Here is an 18,516-nt window from a genome sequence, read left to right as displayed (position 1 = left end):
ATACACTTCAGGTGTTGACACTCCGCCCAACGGCGCGGACAGATCGTGCTCGCTGTAGCCACGCCCCATCGGCCCCTGAGCCGCAGCTGTGTAGCTGTGGCACATGCACCGGCCCCGCAGCTGCGTGGGGGGGGGGGGGGGGGGGGAATGGCTCAGGGGCCGATGGGGCGTGGCTACAGCGAGCACGATCTGTCCGCGCCGTTGGGCGGAGTGTCAACACCTATATTTCTTACGCCGTGGTCACAAGGTATGTGCTCGTGGTCGTGATGCCGTCTGGTCGTCCCATCGTTGTCATTTCAACTTTGTCATCTGACTCGCCATGCCGTCATCGTCACTCCTACGCCGACTCAGTCACGGTGTAAGATATATACTCTTAGGTGCGGACACTTCTCGGCATGCGTGCGAGACGCGATCGAGCAGATAAAGTAGTAACGGCGCGCGCCGATCGGCCCGGTGACGGCAGCGGGCACCTATCGGCGGTGCGACCACGGTGTAAGATGTGCGTACGACGCAATTTCAAGACAGAAAAGATTTTTATTGGTTTAATCTCCCGTTGGTATAGCAGCTGGCGCTTCGGGGGAAATCCGAAACGCGACGCCGCTTGCAGAAGCTGCTCTCTGGTTCCTTGTGTTATCCGCGCGTTCTTTGTACGCACAAGTTCTAGCCTGCGCCCTAGGCCACCTATAGGCCATGGCATGCTGGCTTCTCAACGAAAGCTCGTCTCAACGAAAGCTCCGCCGGTTTTGCGCCGAACAATACCTGGTCGCGCCGTTTGGCGGAGTGTCAACGCCTTTGTATTTCTAACACCGTGGTTTTTAACTGAACTTGCGTCGGTCCCGCCGATAGGTATCCGCTGCTGTCACCGGGCCGATGGACGCGCGCCGTTGCTACATTATCTGGTCGATCGCGTCCCGCCAGCGTCCTCAACTAAAGAGTCAATATCTTACACCGTGACCCAAGTTGTCGAAAAGCTTGGGCCACTATGTGTACATGCTTGTGGTCGTTATGCCATAGTGGTGTTTGCATTACGTCATTCCAGCTTTGCCATCCGACTCTCGTCATGAGGTCGTCATCACACCACCGTCGTCATACAGTTGTCATGCATTCGTTGTCATTCCGTCGTCTTCATGCCGTCATCGTTACACTGTCGCCGTTTTACCATCGTGATCATTTCAGAATCGGTATCTCATTGTCGTCATACCGCCTTTGCCGTTCAATCTTCGTCATTCCTTCTTCGTCATTCCATTTGTGGTCACTGCGTCGCGTCGTCATACCGTCATCGTCATACTGTCATGCTCCATGGGTGATCTTGGCAAGCGAATGCCATAACAAAGTGGGACGATATCGAAGACAGCGTGTGGCGCGTATAACCGAAGCACCGGAAATCTCAGAATGACCACTTGCAGATTTTGAATAGACGTGCCGTAAGCAATACGATGTGTCGCTGTATTGCTTGAATGCTAATCGCATTACCGTCGACAGTCATCGTGAGATAAAAAAATTAAATTTTGGAGTATGAAGTGCCAAAACCACGATATAATTATGAGGCACGCCGTAGTGGGGGACTGCGAGGTAATTTTGACCACTTGGGGTTCGTTAACGTGCACCCAATTCACAGTGCACGGGTGTTTTGGCATTTCACCCCCATCATCGTGTGATGGATTCTGCAGTATTCTTTTTGTTATTTAGACTAAAGCATTTGTCCGATCGCCCTTGGGAATAGCAAAATCTGTGGCCAGTACTTTGCTCCCTTTGCGCATTATGCGGCATCCTCCTGACGGCAATGAGAAGACCGAAGCACCACACCATCAACCTGAGACGCAAGACGTTGAGTCCAATAAGACCCTTTCTCAGCTGCATTCAAGGCAATCGCTGTTGCTTCGTCATTAATTGCATGGTACCAGACGCTTTGTCATCAGACTGCTGTCCATTGGCGTTCCCTTTTCGCCATAAGGTTTCTGATGCGAAAGCGTCAAATGGCCCATTGAGCGAAAAAGCCGGGGTCTGGAGCCTGTAGAAGCGAACCGGCACCTAAAGTCTCATTGGCTGCGACGCCAGGTCACGAGCGCGCCTACACAGACCAGAGTAGGTGAAAGAGAACGCCTGCTGCGTGATAGCGCTCCAGGTGTTGCAGGAGGGGAGTGGGCATCGCCACGACGCCACGTCACTCGCTCTCGGAAGCCAGCGCGCGGTCCGTATCTCTCTCACACCCCCACTGGGCTTAACTGCTGCGCGCGCCTGCCGGCCTTGATGGCCGCTGTTTCTTCTTCGGTCTCTCGTCGCGCAGGACGTCGGTGGCATGCGGCGTTGGCACCGCAGGCTACTGCTGCTTGCTGGCTCGGGTAGCACGTACCGCTATGGTACATTACTCGCAGCGCAAAATTCGAAGGACCGCTCAGCGGTGTTCAATTGGACATTACTGCTTTCGCATTCACAACTCATAATAGTGCTTAGGTGTCCTCGGATTTTTTCTTTTTTTCTTGCGAAACTTTTGATCTTGGCAGTTTGTGCAAGCTTTCGTGTGGCACGCACACAGTGAGAGCGATGGCGTCTTTGCATGCACTTCGGAGGCTACATCAAGCAATACAGTAGTGCACGAATACGAGATTGTAATTATCGCGGTGTCCGGCCGTAAGATCCTTCCGCATTAAAGCTTGGTGACGGATGCGATGCGGCCCTGTTGCAATACGCTCACTTAACAGAGATGGTGTGCCATACAGCAGTCATTCGCAGCGCGGTTTTTACCGCACCAGTTATTCTCAGCGTTTGTTTTGAAGCATGACTATTCGCTTTATTGGATGTCAATAAACGAATGGCTGTCGTCACTGCTGTCACCATCGTTGTTATTATCGTGTCATCGTGATTGCTGTTGCATACGATTGGGGAACCGCAGCTGTGGCTTCCGCTCCCCCTAAGACTCTTCTGTAATCGATTCTAAGTTGGTTAGTTTCCAAAGGAATAAACCAGCGTACGTTGATAGTCTGTGTTGGAATCCGTCATTTCGCAATCCCACATGCATATGTATGGAATACATAGCGGGCAAAAAGCCTTACATACAGTAAAAATAAAAATAAACACGCAGATCCAACGAAATGTTGAAATCTAAGCTTGCTTGAGGTAGCAGCACAGCACTAACACAGTAGTAACACAGCGTAGCGCAGCAGTAACAGATGACAGGAGCACAGCCTCGTCGCCTGTAGCTGTTAAGTGTTTGTGTCACGAGGACGAAGGCAATGCATGATGCTGGTCGAGGGAAGAATGTTGGTGTGAGGCATATGCTCGCAGAAGTAGGGCACATATTTAAATGCATTGAAAGCTTCATACCCCCTGTGTCACAGTGGTACATCCATTCTGGGGGGATTGCTCAATAATGAACATATACCCAGTGGCACACCCCTATATTTGCACGCACCCAGTGCCGAAGTTGTCTGTTCGGGCACATACCAGTGGCCTACTAGACCAGACAGCAGCCTGTAGCAAGTTGTCTATTCGGGCACGTACCCAGGGGACATAGTTGTCTATACATATCCACAAGTATAATAGGCGAGGAAATGACTACGGATGCCAAACCCCGGGAAAGATTCCACTCCTGCGTCCGCATCTTAAAGCAAACTGGCGTGATCACACGTGCTCTCGGTTTTTGAAGCATATTGAAACTGTGTGACGTGACGCACGCCAATTGTCTCGAACCGGCTAGTTGACATTGGCACGAAAAAAAAAAAAAAGGAAAAGGTACGTACATGCGTCTGTTGGCCTTGAGTAGACCATCCGGCTATTGCACAGAGGGCCCACGGGTCGAAGCCCACCATCAGACACGTATTTTTTTTTTCTTTTATTGAAGAGGCTCGGAACGAAGCGACAAAGAAGAGAGAGCGATAGAAAGAGAAATAAAGGCAGGGAGGTCAACCAGGCTGCACCTGGTTTGCTATCCTACACTGTGGGAGGGGGAAGCGGGCAGAAAACGAAAGGAAGAACAAGTGATTGCCGCAATCAGCTCGGACGACTTCAAAAAGTGCAGTAGTGCTCTTGTGGCCCACTGCGCGGATGACGATCGGCTGTACGGTTCCAAAATTTTTTAATTCTGTGAACACTTTGTCGTCTATCCAGCTTACAGCGGCACGCAATGTCTGTCTTTGAATGTAAAAAAAAAGACAGTAGAGTACGCGATGTTATATGGTCTCGCCGCAGCCACAAATGCCGCTCGAGACACTGCCCGTCATGCCGATACGGAAACATTATGCGTTCGAAATAGGGACACTAAAGCACAAGCGACACAGTAAAGTTGCGTCGCATCCAAGCAGACCAGGCGGTAGTCGAAGGCACAATGGAGGTCAAGCGAGTGCAGTCGCAAATCGGAACATTCCGGTGAATTTCAATGCTCTAATTCATTGTGACGAGGAAGTAGGTGAAGTGCCGCGCAGCATCAGGCCTTGACAGTGGCACAGGCACACGCTAGACTTGTTGTTTCCTACTCCCGGCTTCAATTTCAACGTTGGAGCATACGCGTATGCCCTAAAGTGAAAAGCTAGAAAGTTGAGTGGTGAATCTTTTTAATTAGCTACGTGGTCATTCCTATTTGTCCTTCAAGTAATGTCCGCCATTTCTACTAATCTACCTGAGAGAAAGCAAGGAGAGAAAAAGCAGGGAGGTCGACCAGATGAGCGTGAAGTTTTCTATCCTACACTGGGGATAAGGGGGAACACAGAGAAAAAAAATAGGGATAGAGCGAGCACTGGGAAGGACGTGCAAGTGGACTATAAACGTTTACTCAGATCGGTTCACTTGAGGATCTGCACTGTAGTGCGCGAACATCTCTGTGCGCCAACGATGGATGGTAATTCACATAAAAAATGCCGTATTGCGGTATATGCTCCACGTCCTGATCAAAAAAAAAAAAAAAAGAAAGGGAAAAAATAGATGCTTGGTATAATATAACTTCAAGGTGGTAAGGTAGTCATATATTCGCTTAGATTACTTAAAACAACTCTTTTTCATGTCGGCGTTTTAGCCCGAGCCAGACAAGGCAACATTTGCGATGCTGACTGTTTTTACACCATTTACATTCAGTAAAAAAGTAACACGATAATGATAAAAAAAAAACAATAGAAACATTTCGCAGAAATAATCGGTGGACGTTTATCAAAGTCAAATGATAGCTGGGCGGTATAAACCTGCTGAGATGCCCAATTGCGTTCAATGCGAGCTTGTATGGCGACAACGACAAGACGCCAGCGATGATAGCTTGATGACGACGGACAGCACGCTAGAAAGGCGACGGCGCGACGACGGAGACGACAATAACATGACGACGGCACCATTCCAATCGAATGACGATGACACGTCGATAACGATGGAATGATGACCATGAAATGATGTAGACCGCATGACGACGAAGGATTGCTGAACTGGGCAGATACCCTCATAATTCGTTTTACTTCCTTGCGCTCTACACCCAAGCCTCATCCTCACCTGACCTTGTGAAATTTACCCGTCCTTCTTCGCTCTCACGCTTATTGCGCAATTTTCTTTCCACACTTGTTACCTTCAGCTAGCAAGAATTGTTCTCCATCCTCACACTCGATTTCGCGAGTTTGAATCAGTGATTTACTTTCCTACCAGTGAAGACTGCCCGCGTACTTTTGCACTACTAAAAAAAAAAAAAAATCCTGCAGAACCCACCTCCGGATGAATGTCGACGTTAATGCAATTAGCATTGAAGCAATGTAGCCCCACACCGTATTGCCTAATTCTTAATTCTTAAGGATTTTCTAACCCCTCCGGCTCTGACTGACACACCACATCATTTAACTATTTGCAACAAGTTCGGTTTCTGCAGCAGCAGGTAGGCCATTAATTCTGGCCAGCCATGTCATTCCAAATATTAAAGTTTGTACAAAGTGCAGTAGACAAATGGTTACATCTCTCTACTTTGCAGGCGTTCTGACCAACACTTGGAGATAAGGAGTTTGCAATGCTTGCAAAGTTTTCACCGCTTCTGCTGTATTTTATTCTCTATTGCCAAAGTATATTTTCGCGGCATGGTAAAAGACAAAAAAATTAGTCCCGTAAATGAAGAAAATTTACTGACCATGACCTAACCGCAGCAAACGAGGAAACGAAAGCAATAAGGGCAGTTCATCAGAACGAAACCGCGAGTAGTATAAAAAGTAGCTGTTGCCAGACAAATTGAGAGCCATTTTGCAATGAGTGTTGAGGCACACTTCTAACGTTCATCACTAAGCATGCTCAATAAGCCTTTTATATAGACCACAATTTTTGACGCAAATGGTTGAATTAAATTTCGCTCGCAAGATATAATGCGTCAAGAGGACAGCTTCCGGCAACCGTTACGTTAGGGTCTGCGTGAAATAAGACACGCCCTGCGACAGAGCATGCTCAGAAAAAAAATGAAAAAAAAAATAGGATGAATATTAACTTACACGCAGCCTGTCATGCCCAAAATTCGCGCGTTAATTCCGGTCGCCGATAACATAACACACAGTCAAATTACACATTATCTGCTATAGTCAACACATCAAGACGAAAACAAAAAAATGAAGTTCGTTAGCAGCCACAATTGCACAATATTAGATTAGTCTTTTTCAATTATGTGCCTGTCATGCCGCTGATGCGCGAACAAAAAATGATATATAAAAATTAGATAGATAGGACGGGCTGTCTTCTTTTCTTCACAGTTGATTAAACCGAAATTGAAATACTGTTTACAGTCGGGCCAACACCGGCAATATTTACAAGTTTCCCGTTTGTCGGCCTTTCTACATGGCATGATGCACGTATAGAAAAGTAAGTTAGACAATAAATGGAAGCGATTTTATTTGCAGGCATGCATTTATATTTGAATGCATGACAGTAATATAGAAGTTAAACAATACTACAGTTTTGGCACCCGGCATCATCGTGATTTATCTAGATAATAACGCGTATTTACGGGTAACAAAATATAGTTTTTACAAGGGGTAAAACAGATAAAAAGCGAACAGTACGAGTATCAGTGGCAACACATTCCACTTCAGCAACGTCTGCGTGGCGATAGGGCCATCGTGTCGTTCATGTATAACAGCAAAATATGACTGTTAGCCGACAGTCAGAGCTTGCCGACACGGCCGTCGGCGGACCGTCTGCGGACTGTTGGCGTCGGCACATTGTGATAGGGGCACCGACACGATGTAGACCGCTGTCGCCGGAATAAATCGGTGGGTTGTCGTCCTATAGCGTGACCGCGCCTTTACCATAAAATGCATGCGTCTTTACGCGAGCCGGGCGGTGTACATTCACAGTAACGAGACAGATGCGTATGGACGCCGCTTGGCATCGCGTTTACGAGCAAGTGTGAGCAAGTTCGCAGCGTATCGAAGGCGTTCCTGCCCTATTTGACGCTTCTTCCGAGCCCCTTTATTCTCCGCACTCCGTACACGACTCGGCCCAGTTTTGTTCGCATTGAAACTGGCGTGTGTGCTTGATATCTCCGAGGGAGCAGCTGATCGCCCAAAATAGCAGACAGTAGCCACCAAGTGGGGCAAGAAGCTTTGCTTGAAATACGGGGTGATCACATTTAAGTGTTGCAATTTTCAAACATCGCCCGTTGAAGATAACATAATTCTAGTCCTTGAGCTGGATTATTCAGAGAGGCGGACATTACTTGCACGAGAAATCGAAGCATATATTTAAGTAATTAACAAAGATTCCCTAATTAGCTTCTTAAATAATTAATTACTTTACATCACATATTGCAATTTACGAATTGTAGCCAGTGAGTTTGCAAGGCGTATCTAATTGGAATGAATTTACAGAATCACACCAGTTTGGAGATATGCACCATCAAACCCGCCGTAAAAAGGCGTTGTTGTTCCACTTTTTTAACAAAATGCGCTTTTATGCATTGAAGCACAAAAGCAGTTGGAACGCCCATGTATTTAATCGCACACTTTGGGAAATACTACCTCGAAACTGGTTTCATCCTGGAGATTCACCACAAGTAGATGCGTCTTGCAAACTCATCCGGCTACAATTTGTAAATTGCAATATGTGCCGTAATGTAATCAATTAAGAAGTTAATTTGTTAATTTTCGTTAATTAGTCGAATTTGTGTTTCGATTTCTCATGCTAGTAATGTTCGCCTCTTGGAGTAATACAGCTGAAGGACAAGGATTATGCAATGTGCCAAAGGCGACCTTTAACAATTCCGTAAAACTTACAAAAATGATCACCCTGTGTATTATAAGATAGGAAGAAACATCCCAGGCGCGGTAAATCTAGAGCTTGTTATGTGAGCGCATATTGTTCAACCGACTTGGGGCAGCACGGTGAGAACGTCTTAAGGTCCTCAAAGGAAGGGCAGTGGCGGAAGATATGCTCGATACTTATCGTCGTCCTAAATCCACATATGTGTAGGAGATGCTATGCATTCATTCCCGCCTATACATTTGCTCGTATAAGGGACAGGCCGTCACTTGAGGGCACTCACTGTGTCACCTCCGAAGTTTTTGTATGTGGAGCGCTGTCTCATAGAGTACCCACAGCAATGATCAGCTGCGAGAGATCCTGCGAGAGATAGACATAAACGTCATCTGCTCATTAAGAAAGTATTTGAACACGAGTTGCTCCCCAGAAAATAGAAGCTCCTAGAAAGGTTTTATGATTTCTTTGGGAATTTTAGTGTACAATTTCTATGGTACGTTGTTATTTTTAGTTTGCGCTCTATATTGATGCGTGGATTAGTACTTCACACTACTGGTGTTGTTGTTTATGTCTGTGTTTTCTGTACTCTCTGAACTAATTGGTACTTAGCCTATGTTGTCTTTCTCTTAATTGATCACGAGAGCCTAACGCTTTGTATCTGTTTAATTATTGAGTACGGGTTGCTTGCTAACGTCTTGTATGTCTATGCCCATAATTATTTTTCTATCGCTGCTTTCTTTGTTGACTAAGGTTCGGGTACAGTCGGCCCAGCAGGGGACAAACTTGCAATAAAAGAAGAAAAACATAAAAAATGGCAGTATGCATTTGTGAACATGCAATATAGGTTTTTCGCCGTTATTCTATCAACTTGTGATCTGGAGCAGACTACTCAACGCTGTCCGTTCATGCCTTAGCTACTAATACTAGTGCCGGTTCTTGCGAACCAGTTCAACATACGATTTTTTAAGTACGCTTCCTGATGTCATATAGTCGGATAACTCATGCTCTAGTGCAGTTTTGCAGACTTGGCCTTGGCTGCACCCCGACAGTTTCCAACCATCGGGCCACTTCCCCTGTCGGCAGGATTCATTTTCTTTCTTTTTTTTTTTTTTTTTTGCTGTGATGCTCTCGGTTTGAAAATGAGCGGTCGTGAAGACTTAGAGCAGGTGTTCGCGAACCTTACTCGGCGACAAAATCGATACTAGCAGAGGAGGGATTACCATGTCTGGGCAAACGTGAAGGGTTCGGCGACCTCGCCCTCTCGTTTGCGGAAGCACTTTGCTGCTGCTGCAGCTGCGGCGGTTCCTCACGGGAGCGCTCGTTTGCGGAACTTGCGCACTGCTCGCAATCGACTGTCATTGCTCGAGCAGCGCGCTGGTTGGTGAGCACACGTCTCGAGCATCGTCTGCCGCTGGCTGGTGTGCCTGAGCACTACGCGCCTTTTACCACCGTTCTTCTCGGAGAGCCCGACCCGCCTGGAGAACGCACGACATGACGTTTACGCACAGGTGAACATGTACAAAGTTGCATTTTTGCCCCCTCGCATTCACTCATACATAGGACGAACGAAGACGCGTTCGTCATTGAGGATTGTACTTTACTCTTTGAGACCGCGCGGCAGAGTGCGACTCGATACACTTGTTGGCGAGTTTGTCCCATTGGCGTCGATTGCTTTGTAGATGTTTCTCTCGCGCATTTCTTTCTAAGTAGTTAAACTTGACTCAGTTCAGTGGAATGATCTACTACATGTGTGCCTAAATCACCCAAAAAGGTGCTCCTCAAATGTTCGAACACATAAACTTCGAGTGCTTCGCGGGCGTTCAGTCTTCATTTTCTAGAGCTGAAATTTTAAGCTTGACTTTATCACGTTCGCTTTACACATACTTGTATGACGCGGGGTAGGGTCCCCTCTGTTAACCAGCATAATAACTGGTCGCTAAGAAGGCACGGTGTAGGTTACCCGACTAGGCCCACTCGACCAGCCAAAGCCAAACGTGTGTGGGCCTGCGAATGTGCCCCCCCCCCCCCCTTCCAAAAAAAAAACAACAACAAAAAAACTAACAAATTTTTGTTTACAAATGACCTTCGTGGCACGTATTGTTCTGTGAAATACACCCGGAAAAGGAAGTTCCCTGATAAACCTGACTGCTTATAATAACTGTCTTCTAGTGCCTTTGATTGTTGGATCGTCTTCGAGTAAATCTGTGTGCGGACGATCAATGAGCATGTATCGAGAAGTCTATATGCCCACCGCAACAAGGTGAACAGTACAGTAGATTGTCGTGAGTTTCGCATCTTTGGTATATAGAAGCAAATAATAATAATAATAATAATAATAATAATAATAATAATAATAATAATAATAATAATAATAATAATAATAATAATAATAATAATAATAATAATAATAATAATAATAATAATAATAATAATAATAATAATCAGCTTATATTTATGTCCACTGCAGGACGAAGGCCTCTCTCGGTGATCTCCAATTACCACTGTCTTGCGCTAGCTGATTCCAACTTACAAATATACAGAAGCAAATATACTTTATGAAATTCCTTCAGTTGTCTGCCTTTTAATACGAACGCTTAATATTTACGAACGGGTGGGAGGGGAAGGGCAGATAACACGTTTAGAACAGTGTTGTTATTATACTTGTATTACTATTACGCTTGCATTAGTATTACGCTTGCACGCTTTTACGTTTGCATTTCACGTATACCGTGAAACCTAATTAATTATATGCGAGGCAAGAGGATATTAATTTAGTTCAATATTCTCAACCGAAAGCTTTCAGAAAAGACGGAAAAATTTAGCTTTCTGACGTAGGTAATCCAAGTGCAGTTAATTATGAGGTGAGTTTCTGATACAAAAGTTGGTTGCATTGCCAAGAAAACTAATCCGCTATAGATTATGGCTAGCTGTGTCGCTTACAGACGTGGAATCAGTGGTAATCTGCTTCTTCGAAAGCGAATCGCCGCCATTGAGATAATGTTTAGAAAAAGAATGAAAATTGAGTTACCTTTCCATGCATAAATGCTCAGTTTATCACTAAAAATTGTGCAATAAAACGTTTAATAGATCGCGATTTTACCTAAAGAATTGCACCTGCCTCTTTTTCTTATGCCATTTCAGTGGGATCAAAAATTAGAAGTATTAGGTTGTTGTTGAGCCTCGCAACTTAGGCTAATCTAATTTGTCTTCGTTTGTAAAATGGCGGTGCACAAGAGTTGGATTAGAACAAAAACAGAGCGACACACAACTTTTATTACGTAAAGGCGTGGGAAAAAAAAACATCAATTACGTTGAGGTTCAATTCTAGCTCTCTTCGAGAAAATAAAGACGAATATTCTGGCTAAATCTCCTTAAACGCCGTGTTCGCACTAACCTGGTGGCAATTTGCACGTGAGGATTCCAAAAAGTCACTTTTTTAAAAAATATTCAGACTGAACCGATCATGAAAATATTTTATCGGATTCGCTTGATCAATTTTTCAATAACGTATACCTTAGTTTATTCATCGTAGGACTGAGAAATCGACGTAAACAGAGTGCATATTTTCGAGGGCACCTTACTGCCACAACAAACGAGTGCTTTTGCGGCGCCATTTTCAAAAAGGTTAATAATGAAAAAGGTTAAACATGAACCTTCAAAAAGCTCAGCACTTGCTTGGGTGATTGACTGTTCGCTCTGAGAACTACCAAAAAGTAATTTTCTTGGAACTACGTTGAATTGATCTAGTTTCGGATTTATTTTCCTAACGCAGGCACGAAGTAAGAAACGACAATGAGAAGACACGCAAAAAAAGACAATACGAGCGCTGACGTGTCAAGGTCAAGACCATGTTTTTTTGGGAAACACTAATTATACTGTACATACAGAAGGCTGTCCTTTACGCTTGCGGCACGCTATTTCACAGTATTTCTTCATGCAAAACCGTAAACCATGCTCAAAAACGGCTATTTCACTATCTAATAGTGTTAAGGAAGCTTCGCTTAGGCATCTCCATCACCATTATGCTTTATAAAATGAGCTCCCATAATCTACCCGCCGTGGTGGCGTAGCGACTTCGGCGTTGCGCTGCTAAGCCCGAGGGCGCCGGATCAAATTTCGGCGGTGGCGGCCGCATGTCGATGGGGCGAAATGCAAAAACGCTCGTGTACCATGCATTGGGTGCACGTTAAAGAATTCCAGGTAGTCGAAATTAGACCGGAGTCTCCCACTACGGCGTGCCTCGTAATTGTATCGTGGTTTTAGCACGTGAAACTCCACAATTTCTTTCTCCATAATCTCTTGGGACATGACATCGCTGTGTCGACGAAAAACTGTTGCCGGAAGCAACGGCTCGTAGGAGCAATCGCGACAATGTGCCGCGAATGCCAGCCTGTCAAACCTTCCAGATAGTTTTTATGCTCCAGTATAGACGCTTGTTCGGATATTTGACTGTCTGATCTACGTACATGCGCCCACGTATGAGAGGGACACGTGCACGATACGAAGTTGACCTCGCGCCTGTCCGAACAGGCAAGCCTTGGCCAGTACCTCGATCACGCTCGATTCTGAACGACCGCGCACAAACAGATTGGCCGACATGTTGCCGGGACTAGGTGTGCGAACCGTCGTTTCATGCAACCACAGTCTTGCTTTGACACCGAGACATCGTTGGGTTGGGTTCATGGTCGGGTAAACGGAGAAGCTCGAGTGAAATAAGAGAAAACCTTCCTGAAGAAGTTTATGAATTCTAATTCAGAATTTTTCACAATACACTGCGTAGTGATAACGCTGCTTTTTCTTCAAACTGTACCGAGAAGACATGGTAGTAACACTGAAGGGAAACTGTCAAGTTCAGTAACGGTGGGTTTCGGGCGTGCTTCAACACAAATCTCTACCACATACTCTGGGGCTGCTCTCAATCGCAGCAACCTAATAATACCCAGGGTTCGCTTATCACTACCCCTCAGCCGTGGGAGGCCACGCTGATCAGCTCCCAACGTTACTAGCTAGTCCAGTAACGTTGTCAGCTCCGACCCGGAAACGCAAGCCTGGGTCACGGAGTGGGCAGAGGCAGCCGCCAGGGCACAAGGTCTCCTGGCCGCCTGACCAATAGTGGACTCTCCCACGCTGAACTTAAGCTCCATGTATATGGTCCTAAATAAATGTTTTTCCTCCTCCTCCTCAAAAAAAAAAAAAAAAAAAAGAAAGGGCGCACAGATTCCAAATGGCTGTCGATATCAACGGCGATTATTTGGTGACATGTTAAATTTGTCCAGTCAAGGAAAAAACACCGGTTATACCTGCTTATTTTAGTGGAAGAGAATAAATTTTTGGATACCTCCGTGCTTAGGGGTGCTAAAATGCAAATGAGGACTGATAAAATTGAGGAGTTCGGGGCAGGGGAGGATACCATGAAGGAGTTTGAAAAGAAACAGAAGGTGTGCGCGATTACGTCGGCAGCGAAGAAAGGGCAGGGACAGTAATCCACCAGTGCTAATAATATGATACTACTACTACTACTACTACTACTACTACTACTACCACTACTACTAATAGTAACGATAATAATAAAAACTCGCCATCCCGGCCCTGCGAAAGTGGATGTCCAGCAAAGCTCTTGAAAACCACCACTACAACTGCTGAGGAAGGTATGCTTTATGGCTGTAGAGTCATGGTAGTAATGTTATTTTAGAGTAATGGTAATTTTGACAGCACGCCGCCGCCCATAGCGGTGCTGCAACAACATTGAAATCAGTTGCTAGTCTGGTTGTTTTATGTACGAAAGCCGGCGTCGCAGCGGAAGCTTGCGCAACAGTAATCTTTACCTGGAAACGTACGAGGGGAGCGCTACACATGCTTCGCGCTGTTTTCAGGAGCGCCTTATCATCAATTATGTGGTTCGGATGCTTGTTTTGAGCTAGTTCTTTATTGAAATGTATGTTGTTTTGTATGTTGATGCGTGATTCCAAAGACTGTGTGCACTGTTCGCTTCAATTTGCTGAGTGCTTGTAGCCTCTGCCTTACGGGGTTATAAGTTATTGCATTTTTGCTTGCTTACGGGGGTATGAGTCACCGATGAGTCACGTGCCCTGATCCTCCCGCGTGCCTGCTCCCTTCCTCACAATCTTTCTCGGGTGGAGGAAGTCTCTCTCCGGAGACTTCGGGTGGCCCTTACACCAGCTGTCACTTGTGCTTGGGGTCAACCGTACGAACACATTGCCCAGTTTCCGAAGTGCTCTGCTCCTGCGTCGGCAGAGGATGCCCACCATCTACTTTGGACGTGTCCTGGGACAAAGACAGTTCGAGAAAGTGTGCTCAAATGCGTGAAATTGAAGAGTGATCAAGTAGAAGACTATGATAGATGGATTATGGACAACGCATTTTATAAGTCGCAGTTGCAGTATCTCTATGAAACGGTCCTGCATGCTTATATTTAACCCCATTATGATGTTATTCCGCGTGGCAAACCAAGCGGGGAAAAAAAAAAGAGTCACTGCTTGTAGCCTCTGCCTTACGGGGGCATGAGCCGTTGCTCTGCCCTGCAGTGCCGCCGCGATCGGCCCACCAATGCTTTCTCTGTCGACGTTACACCACGAAGAAATCCAGGGATCCTTGCATAGACAGCTTCGCTGTAAAAAACGCCATAGGTCTATGAGCAGGGCGTAGGTTTGGGTGAGTTGGTATCATGATTTCACGATGCCGTGCGGTAGACGGCTGGGCAGGAAGAAATAAACTGGACACAACGGCGCTTCGTGAGAATCGGGAAATCGTAGAACCATTAAAATGACAATCTCGACGCACCCGCAACGATGTTTAGAATATACGCCTAACACGTCGTTTTTAAAACTCCTTAGAACACCTGAAGAAACAAGTAATGACGGCTTGCCTTCGAGATACTGCAACTTCTTCAAAAATTACACTAAAGGAATTGTTCCATTCAATTCCTTTCCGATCTGAAAGAAGGATACATAGAAAGAAATGTCTTTTATAAGGTGGGCGGTAATCATTTTTTTAAAAAGGAGTCATGGCACTGACACAATCGTCAGCAGGCGCATTGTCACGCAAACCACCCACCGAAGCACGTTCTTGACATTACACTCGATTATTTGTTCTTCAGCAGTGCATTTATTTACAGCCAGACAAAGAAGTAACGTACATTCACGGTGTTACAGTTATACAGTTTTAACTGTTGCAACCTCTTTCGTGTTCTAGGTAATGATGAGCTTGTTTTTTTATGGCTAACTTCTGGCAGGATGCTTTCTGGCTTTGAGGAGAGCCGGCCTCGCTCAGTAGCAGCTAGTGACAATTTTTTGCTTTTATAGTCAAGCAACGTAATAGCCTTTCATGGATAGTAATCACTCAATGAAAAAGCTACAATCATGCTCATAAAAACTTTTTAAAATGAAATATTATTCGTTCACTGTCCTCTACGTTTGGTTGGTGATAATACGCTCGGGCAGCTTTATATTTATATTTAGGTAAACGCTTCAGTCTTCTAAATTTTTTTATGCATTTAAGTATAACCCCTTTGCTTGGTGACACATAAGCGTGCAGTCTCAGTAAAATATTACGCCGTAATTTCGTGGTCTGCTAAGATCACGGCAGGACTGTAATCAACATTTGGTGGGTTGATGCCGCTGGAGGTTCCTGACCTTGACGTAGTTCAGTCCGGAAATCTTGCTGCATAAATTTTGCAAGCCATTTAATATATTTGTAAACTATGTACGGGACTCGTCATTATTTGTTTCTTTGAGCAATAAGACATCCACTAGAGTAAATATTTATATACAAAGGGGAGTTCATAGCAGTCCAATTTACTATAGAGACGAAAAGTTACACTCTCGCCGACATAGATGCGCCAACTAAAACATAAAATAAATTCGTAAGTGAGCTTGTCATATAAAGGGTACTTTTTTTTTTCAAGCGCATTCAAATATATTGAGAAAATTCCAGAGAATAGACCGAAACGGGGAACTCTCCAGCCCCGCTGTATTGCAATAATTTCCGGCTAATGGACGCTGAAGTAAGTGAGAGAGAAGCAAAAATCCCCAGCCCTTTCCCTGTCGAGAAAATGGGGGTAAGCGAAGCTTGTGACAAGGCGACGCTGTCGCAAGCTTTCCGCTTCGTTTGCCCTAAACTCAGGGTCGGCGGCTTTTCGCTGACGTTTGGTCTCAACATCACGCTCCCGCCAATCGGGGTCCGCAGCTCTTCGCTGACGTTTTGCCTAAACTTCGGAAGCCCTCACGCTAGAGTCGGCACCCTAGGATCGGACGACAAGCTTCGCTTACCCCCATTTTCTCAACAGGAGGAGAGTTGGGGATTTTGTCTCTTTGGGTCTCACGTGTAACAAGGGTAGTTCAAAGGCGCGTGACAGGTCCTCGAGCCCACTGGGGTATGTGACATTGAGCTTGAACCCTTTCTGCACTATCACCAGGATCGGCCCACTTTTTAGCTCTCGTCACGCTGTGTCGGAGCCCATGGGAATTTAGGAGCCGTTTTTCGCTTGTCCAGCCGAGAGACGCGGGATATTTCGCTCAATGGGCGATTTGATGCTTACGCATCAAAATTAAAATCAGAGAGGTTATCCAGAATAATTGTATGGTTGGCTGCCCTGTATTGGGAGAAGGGCAAAATGTAGAAAATTTAACTAAAGAAAGCAAGATGTGGAGAATTCTCAGAACACTTCTGTTGCTTTGTTCTTTTGAAAACACGAGGTAACAACGTGCTGATGAAGTAGAATAAAACGCCTGGAGCCTGCTTTGGAGACTATGGCCTTTATATGGCAATTCAACGGTTGGATATCTCTGAGGACGCTGCCATAGTAGTGGAGAGCATCTTTAAAAACGCACTTTGGCCGGCATCGAACATTTGCCCTCTAGATCTTGAGAAAAATGTCGAATCGATTGCTCAATTAGGACATCATGTACCTATCTGCAGGAACAAACAGGATCCCATTTTGGTGTGTTCCATGCAAGAGCGGACGACCTTTAGGCTCTAGTAGGTACCTTCGTAAGCAAACGTACATCGCAATCCTGTGCGGGCGCCCGGCGTGGTAGCAGTGGGTAAAGAGGGCAGAGGCGTACATGCTCACGGCTGTCGCCTAGGTGAGGAAAGCGAACCATGGATTTTTTTTTCTTGGGAACAGGACAGCGAGGAGTCAGCATGGCGGCGACGTCCATCACGGAGGACATGGGTGAGGAGGACATGTACCTGGAGATGTATCTACGTCACAAGGGAACCGAGCGGCGTCAAAGCCGCCGTTTCAGCCGGCAATCTTCGTCCAGGAGGGGCTCGTCACCATTCCCGTGGGAGACGGCAGCTGGACGAAGGCGCCTATCGTCTTATACTCTCTCCTCGGAGTAAGTAGCTGCTGCGGCATTCGCCACTCTCTCGAAATGTTTCCTTTCCGACTGCAATGTGAAGTGTGACTGTCTGAAGACAGAGAAAGAACACACACACACACACACACACACACACACACACACACACACACACACACACACACACACACACACACACACACACACACACACACACACACACACACACACACACACACACACACACACACACACACACACACACACACACACACACACACACACACACACACACACACACACACACACACACACACACACACCACACACACACACACACACACACACACACACACCACACACACACACACACACACACACACACACACACACACACACACACACACACACACACACACACACACACACACACACACACACACACACACACACACACACACACACACACACACACACACACACACACACACACCACACACACACACACACACACACACACACACACACACCACACACACACACACACACACACACACACACACACACACACACACACACACACACACACACACACACACACACACACACACACACACACACACACACACACACACACACACACACACACACACACACACACACACACACACACACACACACACACACACACACACACACACACACACACACACACACACACACACACACACACCACACACACACACACACACACACACACACACCACACACACACCACACACACACACACACACACACACACACACACACACACACACACACACACACACACACACACACACACACACACACACACACACACACACACACACACACACACACACACACACACACACACACACACACACACACACACACACACACACACACACACACACACACACACACACACACACACACACACACCACACACACACACACACACACACACACACAC

The 18,516-nt window shown here is 46.0% G+C and overlaps 1 protein-coding gene across 1 annotated transcript in view; it reads left to right on the top strand.

Moving 5' to 3' along the window:
• Positions 1–17,355: 17,355 nt before the first annotated feature.
• Positions 17,356–18,516, top strand: part of LOC119461085 (transmembrane channel-like protein) — an 86,394-nt gene continuing 85,233 nt past the window's right edge. The window contains exon 1 of the mRNA XM_049669307.1: positions 17,356–17,558. Within this exon, the coding sequence (XP_049525264.1) occupies positions 17,362–17,558 (197 nt within the window). The 5' untranslated portion in view covers positions 17,356–17,361. The remainder of the gene's footprint in view (positions 17,559–18,516) is intronic.

Source organism: Dermacentor silvarum, chromosome 1 (genome assembly GCF_013339745.2).
Source record: "Dermacentor silvarum isolate Dsil-2018 chromosome 1, BIME_Dsil_1.4, whole genome shotgun sequence".
Taxonomy (NCBI): Eukaryota; Metazoa; Arthropoda; class Arachnida; order Ixodida; family Ixodidae; genus Dermacentor; species Dermacentor silvarum.
The sequence above is the reverse complement of the archived record's forward strand: the minus strand, read 5'-3'. Positions and strand labels throughout refer to the sequence as shown.